Below are 17,533 nucleotides of genomic sequence, written 5' to 3'. Positions count from 1 at the left end.
CGTGTCGGCAGCGGCAGCAGCAACAAAAGCCAACAATAATAAATTGCGTCGATATGTGCGAGAGCCGCACACACACACACACACACGTTTAAAAGTTTGCCAGGCAACAGTTTTAAAATTTGCGGCTCAACTAGGAAACAATTAAAGCAATAAAAGCAAATATTGTTTGTTACTGATTTTCCATAAACAAAAGTTAAATTGTTTTGAAATACGTTAGTGCTTGCAACTAAACTCAACTACAGCATACACTTTTCTGTTAGTTATGCATATCAAGTGGCTGTACGCGACTTCAAAATACACTTTTTGACTTGCGATGCTTAGACTTTAACTCAAGTGACTGCGCTTTGGTTGAGCTATAATGTTAGCTTGAGCTCAGCTAAAATATACACTTTTATCTTTAGTTATATATAGTGTATATGCTGGCAAGCAGCGCTTATTATAAAAGTCTGCGTCGACTTATTTCAAACGCTTTAATTCAAGTATTCAGTTCAACTACAATATACGCTTTTATTTTATTTTATTTTTACGTGTATGCTGAAAACAGCTCCTATTATAAAATACTAGACCACAGTCAAGTGACTACGCAATGCGTAAGAGTAGCTCAACTTTAATATACACTTTTATGCGCTCATAATGTTTTATATTTGGTTAGCTAAATATTCTTTTAAGAGGCTGAAGCGACTAGTTTGTTTTGTATCACAAAGTGTATGCATAAGTTATGCATACCCGAATTTAAGCTCTGGCTTATTTGCTTTGCTGCTGTTTGCTAAATGTAACGTTGCTCAAGTTTGAGTGCTTTGTGTGCTCAGGTGAAATGTACCACAAGCACCTGCATATATTGTTATGCATACATATACACACATGCGTGTATGTGTGTGTGTGTGTATGTGTGTTGTGCGGCAATTTCAGCAGCTACTTACATATGTACATGCCATTAAAAGGTTTTAGCTCGAGTTGGCAAAGCTCTTCGTGTATACATATAAACATATATATTTGTAGTATTTTGGCCAACTAATTGCGACGGCTTTAGTTAGAAACTTTAAGCTAAAGTTGCGCCAAGCTTAGTGCTTTGAAAATTAATTTGTAGCGCACATTGCTTAAATGTTTTGCAGGCTAATTTAATAAAGCAAGTGACAAAGACAAATGTTGTCGCTACACATGTAAATGTCAATGTGTGTGTGTGTGTGTGTGTGTGAGGCATGCATATCAAATATGCATTAGCTGTAGAAGTGCCAAAAGGCGTTGTGTGATTTTAGGCGCAAACGAAAAAGAATTCCTTGAATGCTATTGCTTAATTTGAGCATAGCCAGCAGGTGCTTGAAACCCGCAGCCCACAGCAGCCCGCCCACTCACATCCACCCCACCACTCCCCCCACACACATACACTCCATTTCGGTTTGAATTGCTTGGCAGCTTTTTATACGTGGCAAGATGTTATAAAATGGAATTTACAGCAATTTTATTGCCACGAACACAGCAAACAGGGAACAGTTAACTGTTAGCGGCGGCGACAGGGCCAAAAGTGTTTTTGCATACCAAACAAAGCAGCAAAAGAGAGAGCGAGCGAGAGTGAGAGCGAGCAAGCAAGTTTGAGGGCCAGGGCTACTTAAATGATTTATGTGTTTACCAGCGTCGCTCGCTACAAAACTCAATTGATTCGGCACGTAACCGGGCCAAGTGCAAATAACTGCTTCAGTTGCCAAACCTCCAACCCTCGCATCAACCGCCTCCCCTCCCTTCACTGCCTCTATTACGTTTTATGCTTGACAATAAATTTGGCAAGTGGCAAGCGCGCGAATGCAAATCAAAGCGTCTAAGCCCCAAACTGAGCCCAGCAGCTTCTCGATCAAGCCCATAGCTAACCGCATATTTTACCAGCTCTTTGTATGTGTGTGTGTGTGAGCCACGCTCAATAAAATTTTACAGCTTTTACCAGCCAAGCGCCGCAATTTGAGGCAACAGCAGGTAAAATTTCATGTTCGGGGCCATGTTGGTCAACTGCTCTAGCTGCTCTGTCTTGCAACTTAATGCGCCACCTGGCGGCGCGTTTAATCAAATTACTGTTAACCTTTAAAGCTACTGCCAACAACTTTGAGCTGCAATTAGGCGCGAGTCAAGGCATTCGTTCAATAATTCGCAAAATACATTCATTTGCTTCAAAGCAGATTTCTTTAACGTACTCGCATGTTAGCGTCTCTCTCTCTCTCTCCTCCTCTCGCTGTTATCTCTCGGGAAAGCTGGAAATTTACTGTAGCGCTGGCATTGGCTTTAGCTGCTTATCTGTGTTCGAACAGCGTCGACGCTGGCAGCGCTGCTATTACAAGCTTCAAAGTTACACGGCGGATTAACTTGTGATTATGTTGCCAGGGCCCGATGCCGATGCCGTTGCCGGCTGTGTAGGCAAAACTGCGGCTGGGGAAACAGGAAAATGCCAAAAAGCAGGAAAAATTCTTCTTTTTTTTCTTGTTTTTTTCGCTCATATATATTTTTTTTTCCGTTGGCTCTGGCATTCAGCAGCAGCTTAGCTGCAGCTTAGCGGCATGTTGAAGCCAAACAGCAATGCGACGCGGCAGAATCCAATGCAGAATATAATTTAAAATCCAAAAAGCAGGCAGACAAACAAGCTTTGGTTAGCGCCTAAGTAACAAACACAAAATAGCCAAAGGCAAACGCATTAAAATGTTGGTGCATGAATTGAATTTGTAGGCGCAGCTCGGACGGACAAAGTTGCCAACAAACTGAAGTTTGAAAGCAGAACCAACATAAATTGTTGCCTCTGCTCATGCCATGAAAAAAATATAAAGTTAGAAAGGCTGAGATCGATTCGGAGTAATTTCTTCAATTCAACAAATTCTAAACAATACAGAAATACTAAACGCTTAAGCTTAAGCCTTAATCATTGACTATATAATGATGACGTAGAGATTTTCTGTTGTCTAAAAATGTTTAGTCACACCTAAGCTTCTACGCATACAGATTTGCTAAAGTTGCTGCAGTTGATTAAAGATTTATCCCCAAAAGTACAAGAGCTTCTTCCTTTCGGACGAACAATTTATATATATGCCTCTCGTCTCTTATTTCACTAGCATTACTAGTAATATTAATATCTAAAATCTAATATCTAAAAACAACTTTTTTCATAACTCACAATCAGATGAGAACAACGGACAATTCATTAACTGGAATTGTCAACGCTACGCATTCCTGTTATTTAATAAATGGTTTGTTTGTCGACGTCGTCGTCAGGTATGCAACTGGGACGGACTGCATATGACTGAGTGAATGACAAAGCGTCTACTACTCAGTCGTTGTCATGCATACAAGGACCGTATGCAGTTGAGTGGTGAAAGGTGAAAGGGGTGGTTGCAAATTATAAATGGTGTTTGTCGCTCATTTCAACGCAATTAAACTCACTCAGTTCAGTTGTCAGTTCAGGTGGCTGACAATTGATGAAAAGCATGCAGTGAATTCTCCAATGGCATTGGTATTGCACAATTATAGCTTAAAGTTAATCAAACATTAGCATTTTAGTTATTGTTGTAGGCTAAGAAACGAAGAAATCGTATGTTGGTGAATTTAATTGGTGTAAATTGGTTACAGTCCATCAATCAAATATTAGAATTCAAGTTATGTTGGTGAATCAAATAGTGGAGTAAAATGCTTACAGTCAATTAACATGGGTATAATTTGAACAACGTTTTGTAGTGCATTGGTGTAAATTGCTTACAGTCTTTGGTAGCCAATAAACATGGGCGTTAACTTAGTTGGATAAGCCAAGTTGTAGCCACAAAAGTTTTTTGATTCTTCACCAATGGAGAGTTCTTCGATTCAACTGTTTACAGTTGTGACTGCAACAGTGTAAATTGCTGACAGCCTATCAATCAAATATTAAAATTCCAGTTACTGTTGTAGAATAAAAAACAAAGCAGGCGCATGTTGGTGAATTAAATAGTGCATTGGTGTAAATTTCACCAACCTCTAGTTTGGGCATTAACTAAATTGGATAACCCAAGTTATAGTCAGTGAAGTTTTTTGAACTTTTCACCAATGTAGAGAATTTTTCGATCCAACTGTGACTCCCAGAGTTGTGTGTCAATCAGAAGTGTCGGAGAACTATAGCAGTGACCTATGGCGCATTTCGAATCGTGGTGTGCATAGGAAATGAATTGTGCCCCAGCTGTTGTGTTTGCCGTTTATGCATGCATAAGCATAAGCGTGTGTATATGTGGCGAGGCAGCATCACGTAGCCGACCCGATAGCCACACAATAGCGTAGATCTTCAAAGGAACCACAGCCCAGCACCTTTGGCTGCTTTGTTGTGTTGTTGGCTGAGAGCGCTCTCCATGTCGCGAGTGTTGTGCAAAAGGTCATTTAATTCCTTTTTGATTTGTTTTGTCCTGCTGCTGCTCCTGGTGGCGCTTGTCGCGCCATTAAAGTGTAAATGTATTTTTAAGTAGACGCTTAAAAAGCAAAACACCAAGAACAACAACAACAACAACAACAACAACAAAATGTGTATTATGCTTGGCGGTGTATACTATAAAAAAGGTTGGGGCTGGGCGCCAAATCTATGAGCGGACCCTAAAGCCAAAAAAGCCGCACGCAAGTTGAAATTTCATTTCCAGCGCTTGCTTTGTTGCTTTTTTGGCCAAGTTAATGGCATTTTAAGTACAATGCTGCGTACACTGCACGCAACTAAAGTAAAGATATTAAAGTCAAGTTTAGCTTGGCGGCGGCGCGTGTGTAAATTTCAATTGGCATCGAATTACAAATCTCGCTGCCTAATGATCTCAAGCTGTATTAATTATTATGTAGCCGAAACGAAACTTTGCAATTAAATTCAGAACTTTAGACGCGCGCGAACTTTAAGCAAGAGCGCGCAGCTCTCTAAGCATAGAAAAGTTGTAACAAATGAACTGTCTGGCGTTTCAGATAACGGCACAATGAAAACAACGTTTGGTTTTTTAGGAACTTCATTTTGTTTTTTGTGCCTTCACCCCAAGCTTGTCAGCAGACATGATATATGCATAAAGATTTGCCCACCACACACACACACACACACACAGACAATGCTTTAAAATAAATAGAACAACCTAAAGGCGCAACAAACTTGAGTATGTGGGCGTGGCTGTGACTGGGGGGAGCGTTGAAAAATACTTTTCGAGCTGCTTTGCATTTTTTAGCTTGTGGGCTTAGCTTCCAAATTCAACGCAAGGCACATACACACACATGTGTGTGTGTGTGTGTGTGTGTGTGTGTGTGTGTGTGTGTGTGTGTGCGTGTTCGGAAGCCCCCAAAAGGATTGAAGCAGGTACACTGAGAGAAACCATTCAGCAGGCGAATATACGTAAAGCAAAAAATGTTAAGAAACTTTTTTCGTAATTTTTTGCACTTTTTTATTATTGGCATAATTAATATTTAAATATTATATAATTTAACTTATTTTATTTTATTTGTTTTTTGCATTTAATATGAACAAATCTGCAAGCAATTTCATAATTTTTCATGCAATTGTATAATTCTTTATTATTTTATATAAATTGCAAATCATTTTGTTATGCAAATATGCATTATTTTTTATTTTTTTTTTATATATTATTGAATAATAGCTACAGCTAATTAGTTAATTAACTGCTGTGTTTTGATTTGATTATCGATTGACTTTTTGGGGCAGTGTATTGCTAGATTATGGGGGCTGATGGGGGCGTGTTTGCCTTGGCTTAATGCCCACACATGCGTTTTATCATTCAATTTGAATGCGTGCGCTTTGGGCTAACTGAAGGCTGATGTGGCATGTGGCAAGCGCGTTCGTTGCTCATCAATATGCAAAAGAGGCAGATTCAACGCAACAGTGACACACACACACACACACAGTCGGTCAACGTGTATGTGTGTGTGTTGTCACTGAGGCCAACATCTCTCAACAAAAGAGTTTCAGCTGACTGGAATTCCCGTTAGTCAGCCGTGCGTCAAAAGCAATGCAAACTTTTTTTTTTTTTTTTGTAGCCACCACACACAACAACGACAAAAAGTCATGGCAGAAAAATAAAATATATATATATATATATGTGCATAATAGAAATAGAAAATGAAAGAAAATTATTATGGAAATGTCAACGTGAAACTTTTGCACAAATTCGAAGCTATATCCGAAAAGTTATATTGCCTGTTTCCTGTGCTACGCTCAGTTGCAGCCACACACACACTCACACACACACACACGCACATTGGTGGCGTCCATTTGACTGACGCTTCGTTTGAATACCAAACACAATTGAATTTCATGTTGAACATGACCACACAGCCAGCCACCCACTCTCATCAACACCCTTTACTTACACACACACACACTCGTTCACACATTCACACACACACACACACACACACACACACACACACATACAGACACTCAAGCCGTCTCGTCTAGTCGTCAGAAAGAGAAAAATATTTTCATTGTTTTCACAGGCTTAAAATATTTAATGCGATTTGCATTTGCCACACACGCTGAAGCGGAGAGAGGCGCTTGGCGTGCTTTGGGGGCGTGGCAGCTTGTAGCTTAGCACAGATTTTGTCTTACTTGGCAAATATTTGCATATAAATTAATTAAAAGCATGCAAGAGCTCAAAACAAAACGCGAGCGCGCGCAAATCCACAAGCACCGCCAAAAGTATGTGCACACTAGGGTTTGTAGAATTATCAATGCAAAAATTCCAAGAAAAATTTCTATACCAAAAGAAGTTTAGAAAATAAATATACTAATAACAAAATTGGATTTTAGATTTATTTTGTTTAACTAACAATTTTATTTAAAGCACAATTAATTAAGCAGCGATTTTTTATAAAATTTGCGTATTTTTATAAAAATTGAAAAAAAAGTGTAGTTGAAAATCAAGTCAATTGATGAGAAAAATTGATTTTTATTGTTGATCAATAAAAAAAATATAGAAAATTTGTATTATTTTTTAGTTTTATTTTAAAATGTTTGCAAATTTTGTTCAATGCTTTTATTTTTACCCACTCAAATTGAGCCACCCTAATGCGCAAACTGCTAGTAACAACTGTTAAAGTATTGTTTGCCTTAAATTAAAGTTGGTACACATACTTACTGCAGCGGCTGTAGACTTTTGAATCTATGCGCAATTTGCTTAAAAACACATCAATCTTAATGGCAGGGAAATCCAACCCCAACCCCAACCCCAACCCCAACCCCAACCCTTGAAATGCTTGAGCAACACCTTTAGAATTTTTTTGGTTGCTTTGCTATTTTTACATTTTATAATTCAATTCGTGGCGTGAGCGTGGGCAAAAAGGATGTGGAGAGTCCTTCATTCGCGCGACTTTTGACGCCTTAACGGGCGACTGAGCCCGTCGGCCTGTAGGCCCGACCAGGTGGCGTGACCAGAACTCAGTTAATATTCGCTTCATTAAAATAAAGTTGCTTGACTTATGGGGCAATGAGCGCGGGGGTCAGTGGGTCAGGGGTCCACGTAAGCGGATTGCCGAGAGTCTATTTAGTTGCAGCTATTTATGTGAACCCTTTGGCCCGTACTCGGGACTCTGCTGTGTTGTGTTCGAAAGTTTTAATTTCTAAAATGTAACTACAGTTCAGGAGTTTCTCAACACGACTGTGCGCTACTCTTGCTGCCAAAACTCTGCAGACTAAATGTGTTTGGTTAAAGCAAAGCGGCCGTAGCTTGAGCTTGAGCCAATTGGCAAACAAAAAGCCACAGCAATGACCCTAAAAACAAAAAAAAAGGAAACAAGCGCCCACAATAACAAATAATTAAACTTTGACTCTTTGTTTTGCGCTCTTTTTTTTGCACTGACAGCAGCAAAAAAAAAAACGAAAAGCAAATTGTAAAAATATTTGTGTTGCTTTTTTTTGCTTTTGCTATTTGACTTGTCATTATAAATGTGCCACATAAACCCGAAAACTCGAAACTCGAAGCGTCTACGCGCTTTGTTGCGTTTCGGCTTGCATTAATTAAATAAATTAGAATTTTAGCCAAATATAAATTGAAATAAAACACTTTTGACAGCCAGCAAGAGAGAGAGAGAGAGAGAGAGAGAGAGAGAGAGAGAGAGCGCTATGTAATTAACTTGATGGGTGTCAAGTGGCCAACTCAAGTTGAAACCGTAACTGGAGGTCAGCCATCGGTCACAAGTGATTGCCCTTTATAACTCTTGGCACGCTCGACTGTGGGTGACTGACAGCACCATCGCCAAGACGTGTTGCCAACTTCAATTGAAAGCTCTGCTCGTGTCTTAGTGTGCTTAGTTCAAGTCATTGCCAGCAACTGCAACTGCAACTGCAACTGCAACTGCAACAAGAGCAACAACAACAAGCAATAATATCGAATGGGTAACTGCGCGGAACAGGCGACAAACTTGTCATAAGTTGCATAAGAGTATGACAGAATAGAATATAACAGTGGCAATAATAAAGTAAAAGACACTGAGCGAAATTCAGAAATCAGCAATCAAAATATCATCGAACTCTCTTAAAAGAAAAGCTGATCAACTTATATTCTTTTGATTATATAGTCAATACAAATAAGTTTAAGTGTATTGGGATAAGTGTTGTTGAAAAAACAAAACAGATTGAATATATATAGAGAGATGCCAATGAGTTGCTTAGCTGCATTTTTAAGCCTTAAGGCCTTAAGGCCAAATGCTCTACGGATTCGCATTAGATGCAAATTGGTCAAAGGCTGCGGATTGGGATATGATGATTGCCTATTGTTTTAATTATGTCACAAAAGTTTTTATATAATATTATATTTAATTAGTCAATTTATTTGATTTTTTTTTTAGTTTAATGTATTAATCTTTTATTTTTTGCTTACTAAATTGATAATCAATGACCAATGATTGAGCAGCACTTCAAAGAGTTTTTACTATTTTAAATATTAAGAGTTGCTGGCATTTAGAATAAATTTCTTAAAATCTACGCCTTGCCTGCCAAAGAGGGAACTGGATAGTCTTGAAAGTTTTAAGCCAGCTCGGGGCTGCTTTCAGTTTAATGCGAAATTTATTTGCATGCGCTTCGATTTATTTAAATATAAATAGAATAAGCGCTGCCATTCATACTATTAAAGCATTAAATTAATTTAATTAAGCAAGAATTTGAAACATATTAGTACAAGCTTAGCTCTGAATTGAATTAGCCGTGATCAGTATCAGATTCTTCCCCTTTGTCAATCTTTTGGCTTAGCCATAAAAGCATTTAAGCTAAGCCACTTTGTTTGCTTAGTTTTTAGCCAATGAAATAAAATATAGAGCCGGCATACAAATTGATTAGAATGCTCTCTGGGCTGTGTCGAACGCTTCAGTTCACTGCATTTGCAAATTGTTGCATTTGTCGCCTGTCGCGTTGCTTGGCATGTAGCACACTTTGAGCACTAAGAGTCAATGCCACCGCGCACATCAGCAGCAGCAGCAGCAGCAGCAGCAGCAGCAACGCCAATGACATTCAGTTTATATCCACTCGACGTGAGATTGCTGAAGGAACTGGTAGCAGCCACTGCAACAGACACACACACACAGAGAGAAGAAGATGAAGATAGAGGCCACGCTACTTAGCCCGCAAACTGCTGACGTTAGTGCCACTCCCACTTTTTACTACCAGCAAACTGTCGCTCTCTCTCTCTCTCTCTCTTGCATTTCTTTACTTGCAACTGATGCTGTCTGCAGTGCTAGATGTTGCCGACGCTGCCTGCTGCTTGTTTGCATTGCAGCGGCAGCTGTTGTCAATAATAAATTTCCGTTAGAGCTGCAGCAGATTTGCAGGAAAAATCAGCAGAGCGGCAGCCAGGCAAATGCCACACAGGAAGGATGCATATAAGAACGCATAGCAAGGCATGCCAAAGACGTTGACAACGACGAACGTACGAGCGAGAGCGAAAGAGTGCGAGAGGCTAAGAGGGAACTGCAGCAAAGACGTTAGACGAAGGCCACTGAAGAAGAAAAAAAAGCAGCTGAGTAGATAAACAGAGGAGCCCAGGGGGACGCTAAAATTGAATCGGGGCTGGGTCTAGTGGCAAGCAAACTGCTCTCTGTCTCTGTCTCTGATAAAGTATACGCCACTTTGGCCCGCTCGCTGGCGCGTCTTTGACTCAGCAGGCGGCACGTTGATAAATTTATTGAAATTCTATTGAAATGAAACGATTTGACTGCAGCCCAAGCTGCTGATGCTGCAGCGCGACAGCAAATCGCTGATAAAGTGGAAAATAAATGTAAAAAAGAATTGCCGCATAAAGTAAAAGCAACTGCCACGACGGCTTAGGGCGTGCCACAGCGCACAAAATGTTGCAAGTGCAACCAAATGGGGCGCGACAAAAGAAAACTGTTTCAAGAACTGAGCAGCTTAAATGTCTGTAAAGTAATTAAATTGTGATTTTCATCAAAATAATTGTAAGCGGCGCCTCAGTGAATTTTTTTCTGTTTGTATTTTTTGCTTGTTTCTTGACTTTGGTTCATTTAACCTTTGGCCAGGTCCAGCGCCCAAGGTTCGTCCACTCAACGCTTCAGTGGCCGCCGCAGCTGCTGCTTTACTCACATTACAACGCATAGACAACAGATTTATCTACAGACACACACACACACACACACACACACACATACAAACATGCTTGTATATATTTATATAGCATACTTATAAGGGCAAGCCCCAGAGCGTGCATAGACGCAGCTTAAGCAAGTGCGAGAGAGAGAGAGAGGCTGAGTGGGAAGTGGAGCACGCCCAAAGGCATACAATGCTCTCCACTCTCGTCCCCCCTCTTGCAAAAAAAAAGGCAAAAATTTAATTTGAGCTTCAGTGGTTGTTGTTGCTGTTGCTGTAGAAATTGCTACCCAATTACGTAATAAAATCTGACTGAAGTTGCTCTCTTATTATTTAATTTTTGTATTCGCTTGCTCGCATTATACAATTTCTTATTTTTGCTTTTTATTTTGTGCCTTGCTCCATTGAGGCCTTGCGCTCATTCTCTCTGTTTTCTCTCTGGGCGCTTATTATGAAATAATGTTGTAAAAACAAAGTGAAGTGCAACATTAGCTGCTTGCTAAAAATCTTGGGAATAAACAATTTGTTTTTTGCATATTTAGCGCGCATTTCTCAACATAAATATGCAAGTTAAAAAAGTTATTTAAAGAGCTTTACATAGCTGCTATAACAGTGGCAACCAAATTATAAAAACTATAACCAAAAAGTATTTTTCAAACAAGGACTGATTCGTTTTTTTTTTTTGTAATAAGCAATGCATTTTTCTAATTATTATTGATTGAAAAAAGGCACAAAGTTTGTTTATTATTTTAAGACGTTGACACAAATTATTAACTTAAATAATAAATTATTTGAATTTAGCTTCTGCGTTTGTTTTAGCCCGCCACTGTATTTTAAATATATAAAAATGCTAAGCAGCCAGCTTGTGCTAACATTAGTTGCAAGCTATACACAAAATATAGCTGGCAGCAATTTGGGGCATGCAGCATTAGCTGGAGTGTTAGACGTGCCCCGCAGGCTGTGGAACCAACAGAGACGCACTCACTGATTCGCTACAATTGCTGCTTGGACTGATCAAATTACCAAGCCACGCACCTGCACACAAACAAACAAACGAACGAACGAACAGACTGTGTCTATATGTGTGTGTGTGTGTGTGTTTGCATAAGCAAAAGCGGCTTTAGTCTAAAGCAGCAAGAGAGAGAGAGAGAGTGAGAGCGAGCTCAGTACTCAGCCGCAGGCCAACAGCGAGTGAATTTTTGTTGGCAATTTATGAATCGACGAATTAAATTATGCGTGCAATACATTAAAAGCAACAGCCAACATGCAAGATAAGCAAAAGGCAGAGGACAACGACAACGACAACGACGACAACATTGCTGTGAATAATGAAGCGTTAAACGAGTCAAGCAACAGATAACGTTCCAAGTAAAAAGCCAAATAGGGACAAGCCTACAAAAATTGTCGCTAGCGTAGAGAGAGCAAAGCAGTAAGCAAACATAACATAGAATAGAATTGCCGCAAATTTACAGGCAGCAAAACGTTTAGACTGCCGACAGACTAATTGAATGTTTAAAATATGCAAAATGCTTGTGCATAAAGCAAAGAGCTTACTATATATGTAACTATAACTATAACTAAACTATAGCAAGTCAGCTTAGCTTTATTACAAAGAAAATCAAAGTCAAACTAAGAGTCAATTGAACTATTTCTGCTTGTATGAGCTACAATAACTCAGCGACTACAAGTGCAAGAGCTACCAAATTTGTTATGTAGCTGATACTAACTACGTAGTAGATTGTTATTATATTAAAAATTAAATTTCTATGCCGCTTCGCCTCTAATCGAGCTTGTTGTTGCTGAAAATTGCTACTACTTTTTCTCATATTGCTAACAATTTACTACAGCCAAAAAACATTTTGTGCAGCTTATGTAACTCAATTAAAAATCAAAAAGTTTCTTACTGTGAACATATCAAATATTTATTAAATACGTGGAAAAATGTAATTCAATTTCATTTGCTTTATTACTACATTTTCAAAGCTAAAGCCAAAGCCAACGTGGTGTCTCAACATAATTGAAAGCTAAAACTCTATGGCAGGCCATTAATTTGCAATAAATGGAAAACTATGAAAATGCTATTGAATTACAAAAATAACAGAGAGTGCGTACTGAGCGTATGCATAATAAAATTCACAGAATTTAAAGCCATCATTAGTAAATTTGTTATGCAATTTGTTTTGCTGTAAGTAAATGCAATTGGCAATTCCAATGTGCAATTGTCTGATGTAGTAGCTCGTTATGTACATGTGGCTAAAGTGCCTTTGTGTGTGTGTGTGTGTCTGAGGCAATAATCATAAAAACCGCCAAGCGTTTATTTCATGCCTCATACTTTGGCTTGCTGCTTGGCTGTGGTTGCTGCCGCAAAGAAAATAAAAAATAAAAAGAATTGGCTGCCGTTTAAACTGTTCCATGCATGCGGCTCGCTCTCTCTCTCTCTCTCAAATTTTGCGTCAACAATACATTCAGAACTGTAGAGGAAACTGAAAGCCAAGTGGAGAATACGCAAACTTTCTCATTCTCTTTGCTGCTGAATATGATTGCTGCTGTGCTTAGCAGCAGCAGCAACCAGCAGCAGCTACTTGCTTGCGATTATTTTGCCATTATTTTCCATTATTTTTCTTTATTTCAATGACTGTTTACATTAGCTGAACACACACACACATAAGCAGTCCCCCCAAAAAAATGTTGCATACTTTTAAGCGCGCGCCTCGTCTCAATCGAGCGCTGTGCGTTGTATGTGCAGCTCTATATGTGCATGTGTGTGTGTCTGCTCCTGCATGTGTGTGCCACTTCACTTTACTTATTGAACTGGGCAGACAGTTGGGCAACAACAACAACAACAACTGAAGCAAACGAGTCTTTGATTTCGTAATACGTTTTCAGCTTGGGATACTTGCCTGTGCTCTCTTGAGGGTACACAGCACACACACACACACACACACACACGCTTGGGAATTGCTTACATGTATGTGTGTGTGCGCCTTTTCAGTTGTTGCCTGCCATTGCCAATAAAAATTCTTAAAGCGCAAGCCAGCATAATGTTGCGCAATTTCGATTAAACTTTTATATAAAATGTGTGCTTGTGTGTGTGTCTATAAATAGTTAAATGCACACACACACACACACACACACAGAGCTAATGCAATTGCAATTACTTAAATTCATTACCTTGTTGCTTCTTCTTACAGGCGGAAATCTGGAGCGTATTCATTGCAATTCTGCGCAAGAGCGTTCGCAATCTTCAAGCCTGCACAGATGTTGGACTCATCGAGCATGTCCTGGTGCGCCTGCAACGCTCCGAAACAGTTGTGGCGGGTAAGTTTATAACTAACTTTGCAACTTTACTAATACACACATTTTCATTTTATTGCTCCTGCTCTCAATGCAAATTGATTCATGTTCTAATTGCTTAAAATTCGCAGTAATTTAAACTCACGCACATTTAATTGATATTAATTTACATTCTGATAAATTCAAATTAGTGTTTAGATAAATATTTTGTGCTTTTGCTTTAATGATCTTAAATATTTTTTAATTTTTATACATTGCTTTGTAGCTTTTATTTGTGTTGTAAACAAAAAGCAATAATAAACTTATTTTAATAAAATATAAAAAAATGTATAAAAATCTTAAATTTATTTACAACTCAATACAAAGATTTAAGGCATACAAATAAGAGAAAAAATTCAAGAAAATTCTTAAACTTAACAGAGAATATATTTTTTAAAGTGTCGATATGACAATTAATTTCGTATAGAAAAATATAATAAAGAAAAAATAGTTTTTTATTAGTGTAGTATAAACTGTAATTTTGTATGCTTTACGCTACTTTGAAATATTTATTTATAATTATTTTAAAACCATTTGAAGTTAACAACTGATTTAATGGCAAAAGTACAGAAATCTATTAAGCGAATGAATTCGAAAATCTCAAAGAATAAATTGAAGCATTAACATTAAAATAACAAAAAAAAAGATATATCGAAACTAAACCTTAAAGTGAATTTAAAAATAAATTGTTGCGCATTCTTGTTAATTGCGAATGACTTAAGAAGCAACTATAATTAATTTATATTAAAGCAAAGAATTCGCTATAGAAATATGTATGATTGACTTGCGATTTGCTTTTGTTTTGCGTTAAGTACTCATAATGTAAGCGGCGCTGTTTTGAGCTGGGGGTGTTTGGGTTTGGTTGGTGGGTGTGGTGGTGGGGGTGGGGTTTGTATAAAAATCACTGTTGATGGCCGTTGAATTGCTTTTCGATTAATTTCACGCTTGTCAGCGGCTGTGACACGCCCAGTGGGTTGGCTGGCACTCGCACCAATACACACACAGACACACATAGACATATATATAAGAGTATATATACATAGTTTTGCGCCTTGTTGTATGCTAAGCATACTTTGTAGACTTCCCAGCTACAGTTTGCCTGTCTCATCATGTTACACACACATGCACACACTAATACACACACACACACACACACTCACGTCGAGCGTAGCAAATTTTCTCTTCATTAGCGTATGGCTGCCATTTCTCACACACTCACTAACGCTTTGCCACAATCTTCACTGTGTGCGTGCCTTTGGCTTTGATTTTGATTTTATTAAGTCAATGACACAGCTGCGGTCTGACAACCCTCCCTATACACACACACACACACACACACTAACACACATATAACTGTCAGTCTGACTGTCTGTTGGCATTTAACGAACTGTAACTGCTGTCAATTTGCAGTCGCTGACTTTTGAGCCGACGCAACCCCAGCCCCAACCCCATTCCGCATTAAGCTCAAGCCATAATTTTCAGCTCTCTCTTTCTCTCTCTATGTGTGTGTATGCGTCACCTGACAAATGCCAAAACGTGACACTTGCTAAGAAATTAGATAAGCCAAAACTTCTGTATTGTCTGTCTATATAATTCTCTCTCTCTGTCTGTCTGTGTGTGCTCATGTGTGTGCGTGTGTGTGTTTCCTGACAGCTGCCAAACTCGCTTTAAGCAACTTTCGAATGTGCAAAATTGAAGGCGCACAACTATTTTATTGACGGTTACTAAATTACTTGTTAATTTTCCAAGCACAACACACACAATAAACTAATATTAAATATTAATTGCAATTATTGCTGCTTGCATACAAATTGATTTGCTGCCATTCCAGCAATGTTTTATCTTTGGACTTTCGCAATTTGCGTTGCATTGCATTTGAGAATTGTTGGCTGCATTTTATGAGCTGCCAAAGTTGCCAAGATATGCAGAGAGGCAGTTAAATTTTTGATAGATGCAACAGACAGCGCCCCCAGGCCGGGCAAATAGTGTGGGCACGTTTAGCTATTTTATGGCCAGTTTCGAAAGTTCGATTATCTAGCTAGAAGTTTGTGCTAAGTGCAAAATATTCGCTTTGCAAAATACTATTTGAGCTTTGTCTATATATAGATAGATAGATGATAGATAAATGATAATTAGATAATAAATAATAAGCGATAGATATGTAGATAAAAAATAAAAACATGTTAGTTAGATAATAGATAGATTATATTTATATGATAGGTAAATGATAGATGAAAAATAAATAATATTGATTGATAGTTAACTAACAAATAGATGATTGCTAAATTAAAGATTAGATGATAGTTATATGATAATAATAAGATGATAAATAAATAATAGATAGATGACAGATAGATAGTAATTAAATGATAGATTTATGTTAGTCAGAAAAGATAGATAGATGAAAGTTGAATGATAAGTATATAATACATAGACGATAGATAAATATATTATAGATAAATTATAGATAGATGATATTTAAATGATAGATAGATGACAGATACATGACAAATACATGATAAATAAATTCTAGTTAGATAATAGATAGATGATAGATAATAAAAAAATGATAGGTGGATGATAATTAAATTATATTTAGATACATGTTAAATAGATGATAGTTAGATAAAAGATAAATGATAGATATGATAAATAGATGATATATAGATGATAAATACAGAATAGATAAATAATAGACTTGTTAGTTAATAGATAGATGATAGTTAAATAATACATAGACGATTGATAAATATATTATAGATAAATTATAAATGATAGTTAGATAATCGATAGATTGTATTTAAATGATAGTTAGATGATGATAAATAAATGATATATAGATGAAAATAGATAATATATATATAAATATATGAAAGATAGATGCTAGATAAGTAGATGATAGATAATTAGATGATAATGCAAACTATAAATTTCGAAAGTTCGACATTTACTTTAATTTTATTGCTTCTCTTTGAACATGTGAAGTGTTTGCTTGATTTTAACAGTTTTTTAGTTGCTATATATATTATGGGCAGTATAATTAGTTGTTATAGTAGCAACATTAATTATGTTAAAAGTATTTTAGACCTTAACAAAGTACGAGCACTCTGAAAGTTTTCTGGTTTTAACTAGCCGAAGTCAAAGCGTTGACTTTGGCTTGGGTCAGCAGCTGAATAGACAGCACTCTGGACATGTGTGTGTGTGTGTGTGTGTGTGTGTGTGTGTGTGTATGTGTGTGTGTGTAATTAAATGCTGATACCCGAGGCGGCGGGCAGCAGTCAATGTGGCAAACGGCATCTGTGGCAGCGACGGCAACGTGGCAACATTGTCGTGCCTCTGTCAGAGCAGAGGGCGGGCAGAGGAGCGTTTTGAAATGAACTGCTGGAGCTCCGGCTCGAGCTGGTGCTGGTGCTGGACACAGCTGGCAAAAAATGTGAGAGAGCGTGTGGCATGCCTCACGTTACTCAATTTCTTAATTTACGCATCCCAAAACGTGTTGACGTATAAAGTTGCCACCAGACTGGGAGTGGGACTGGGAAGTGGGAAGTTTGGTGGGTGGCCAAGGCCAAAACTTGGCGCTGGGCTTTGTGGCCAGCGTGCGGGACTCTCGGGAAATGGAAGCAGCCGGGCGGGCAGTCC

General features: G+C 38.1%; 1 protein-coding gene across 1 annotated transcript in view; it reads left to right on the top strand.

Annotated features, from left to right (window-relative positions):
- LOC108606195 (neurobeachin) overlaps positions 1-17,533 on the top strand; it is a 191,359-nt gene that overhangs the window by 136,342 nt on the left and 37,484 nt on the right. The window contains 1 exon segment of the mRNA XM_033294473.1: positions 13,753-13,879. Within this exon segment, the coding sequence (XP_033150364.1) occupies positions 13,753-13,879 (127 nt within the window).

Source organism: Drosophila busckii, chromosome X, assembly GCF_011750605.1.
Source record: "Drosophila busckii strain San Diego stock center, stock number 13000-0081.31 chromosome X, ASM1175060v1, whole genome shotgun sequence".
Taxonomy (NCBI): domain Eukaryota; kingdom Metazoa; phylum Arthropoda; class Insecta; order Diptera; family Drosophilidae; genus Drosophila; species Drosophila busckii.
This window is presented reverse-complemented; position numbering and strand designations above follow the sequence as displayed.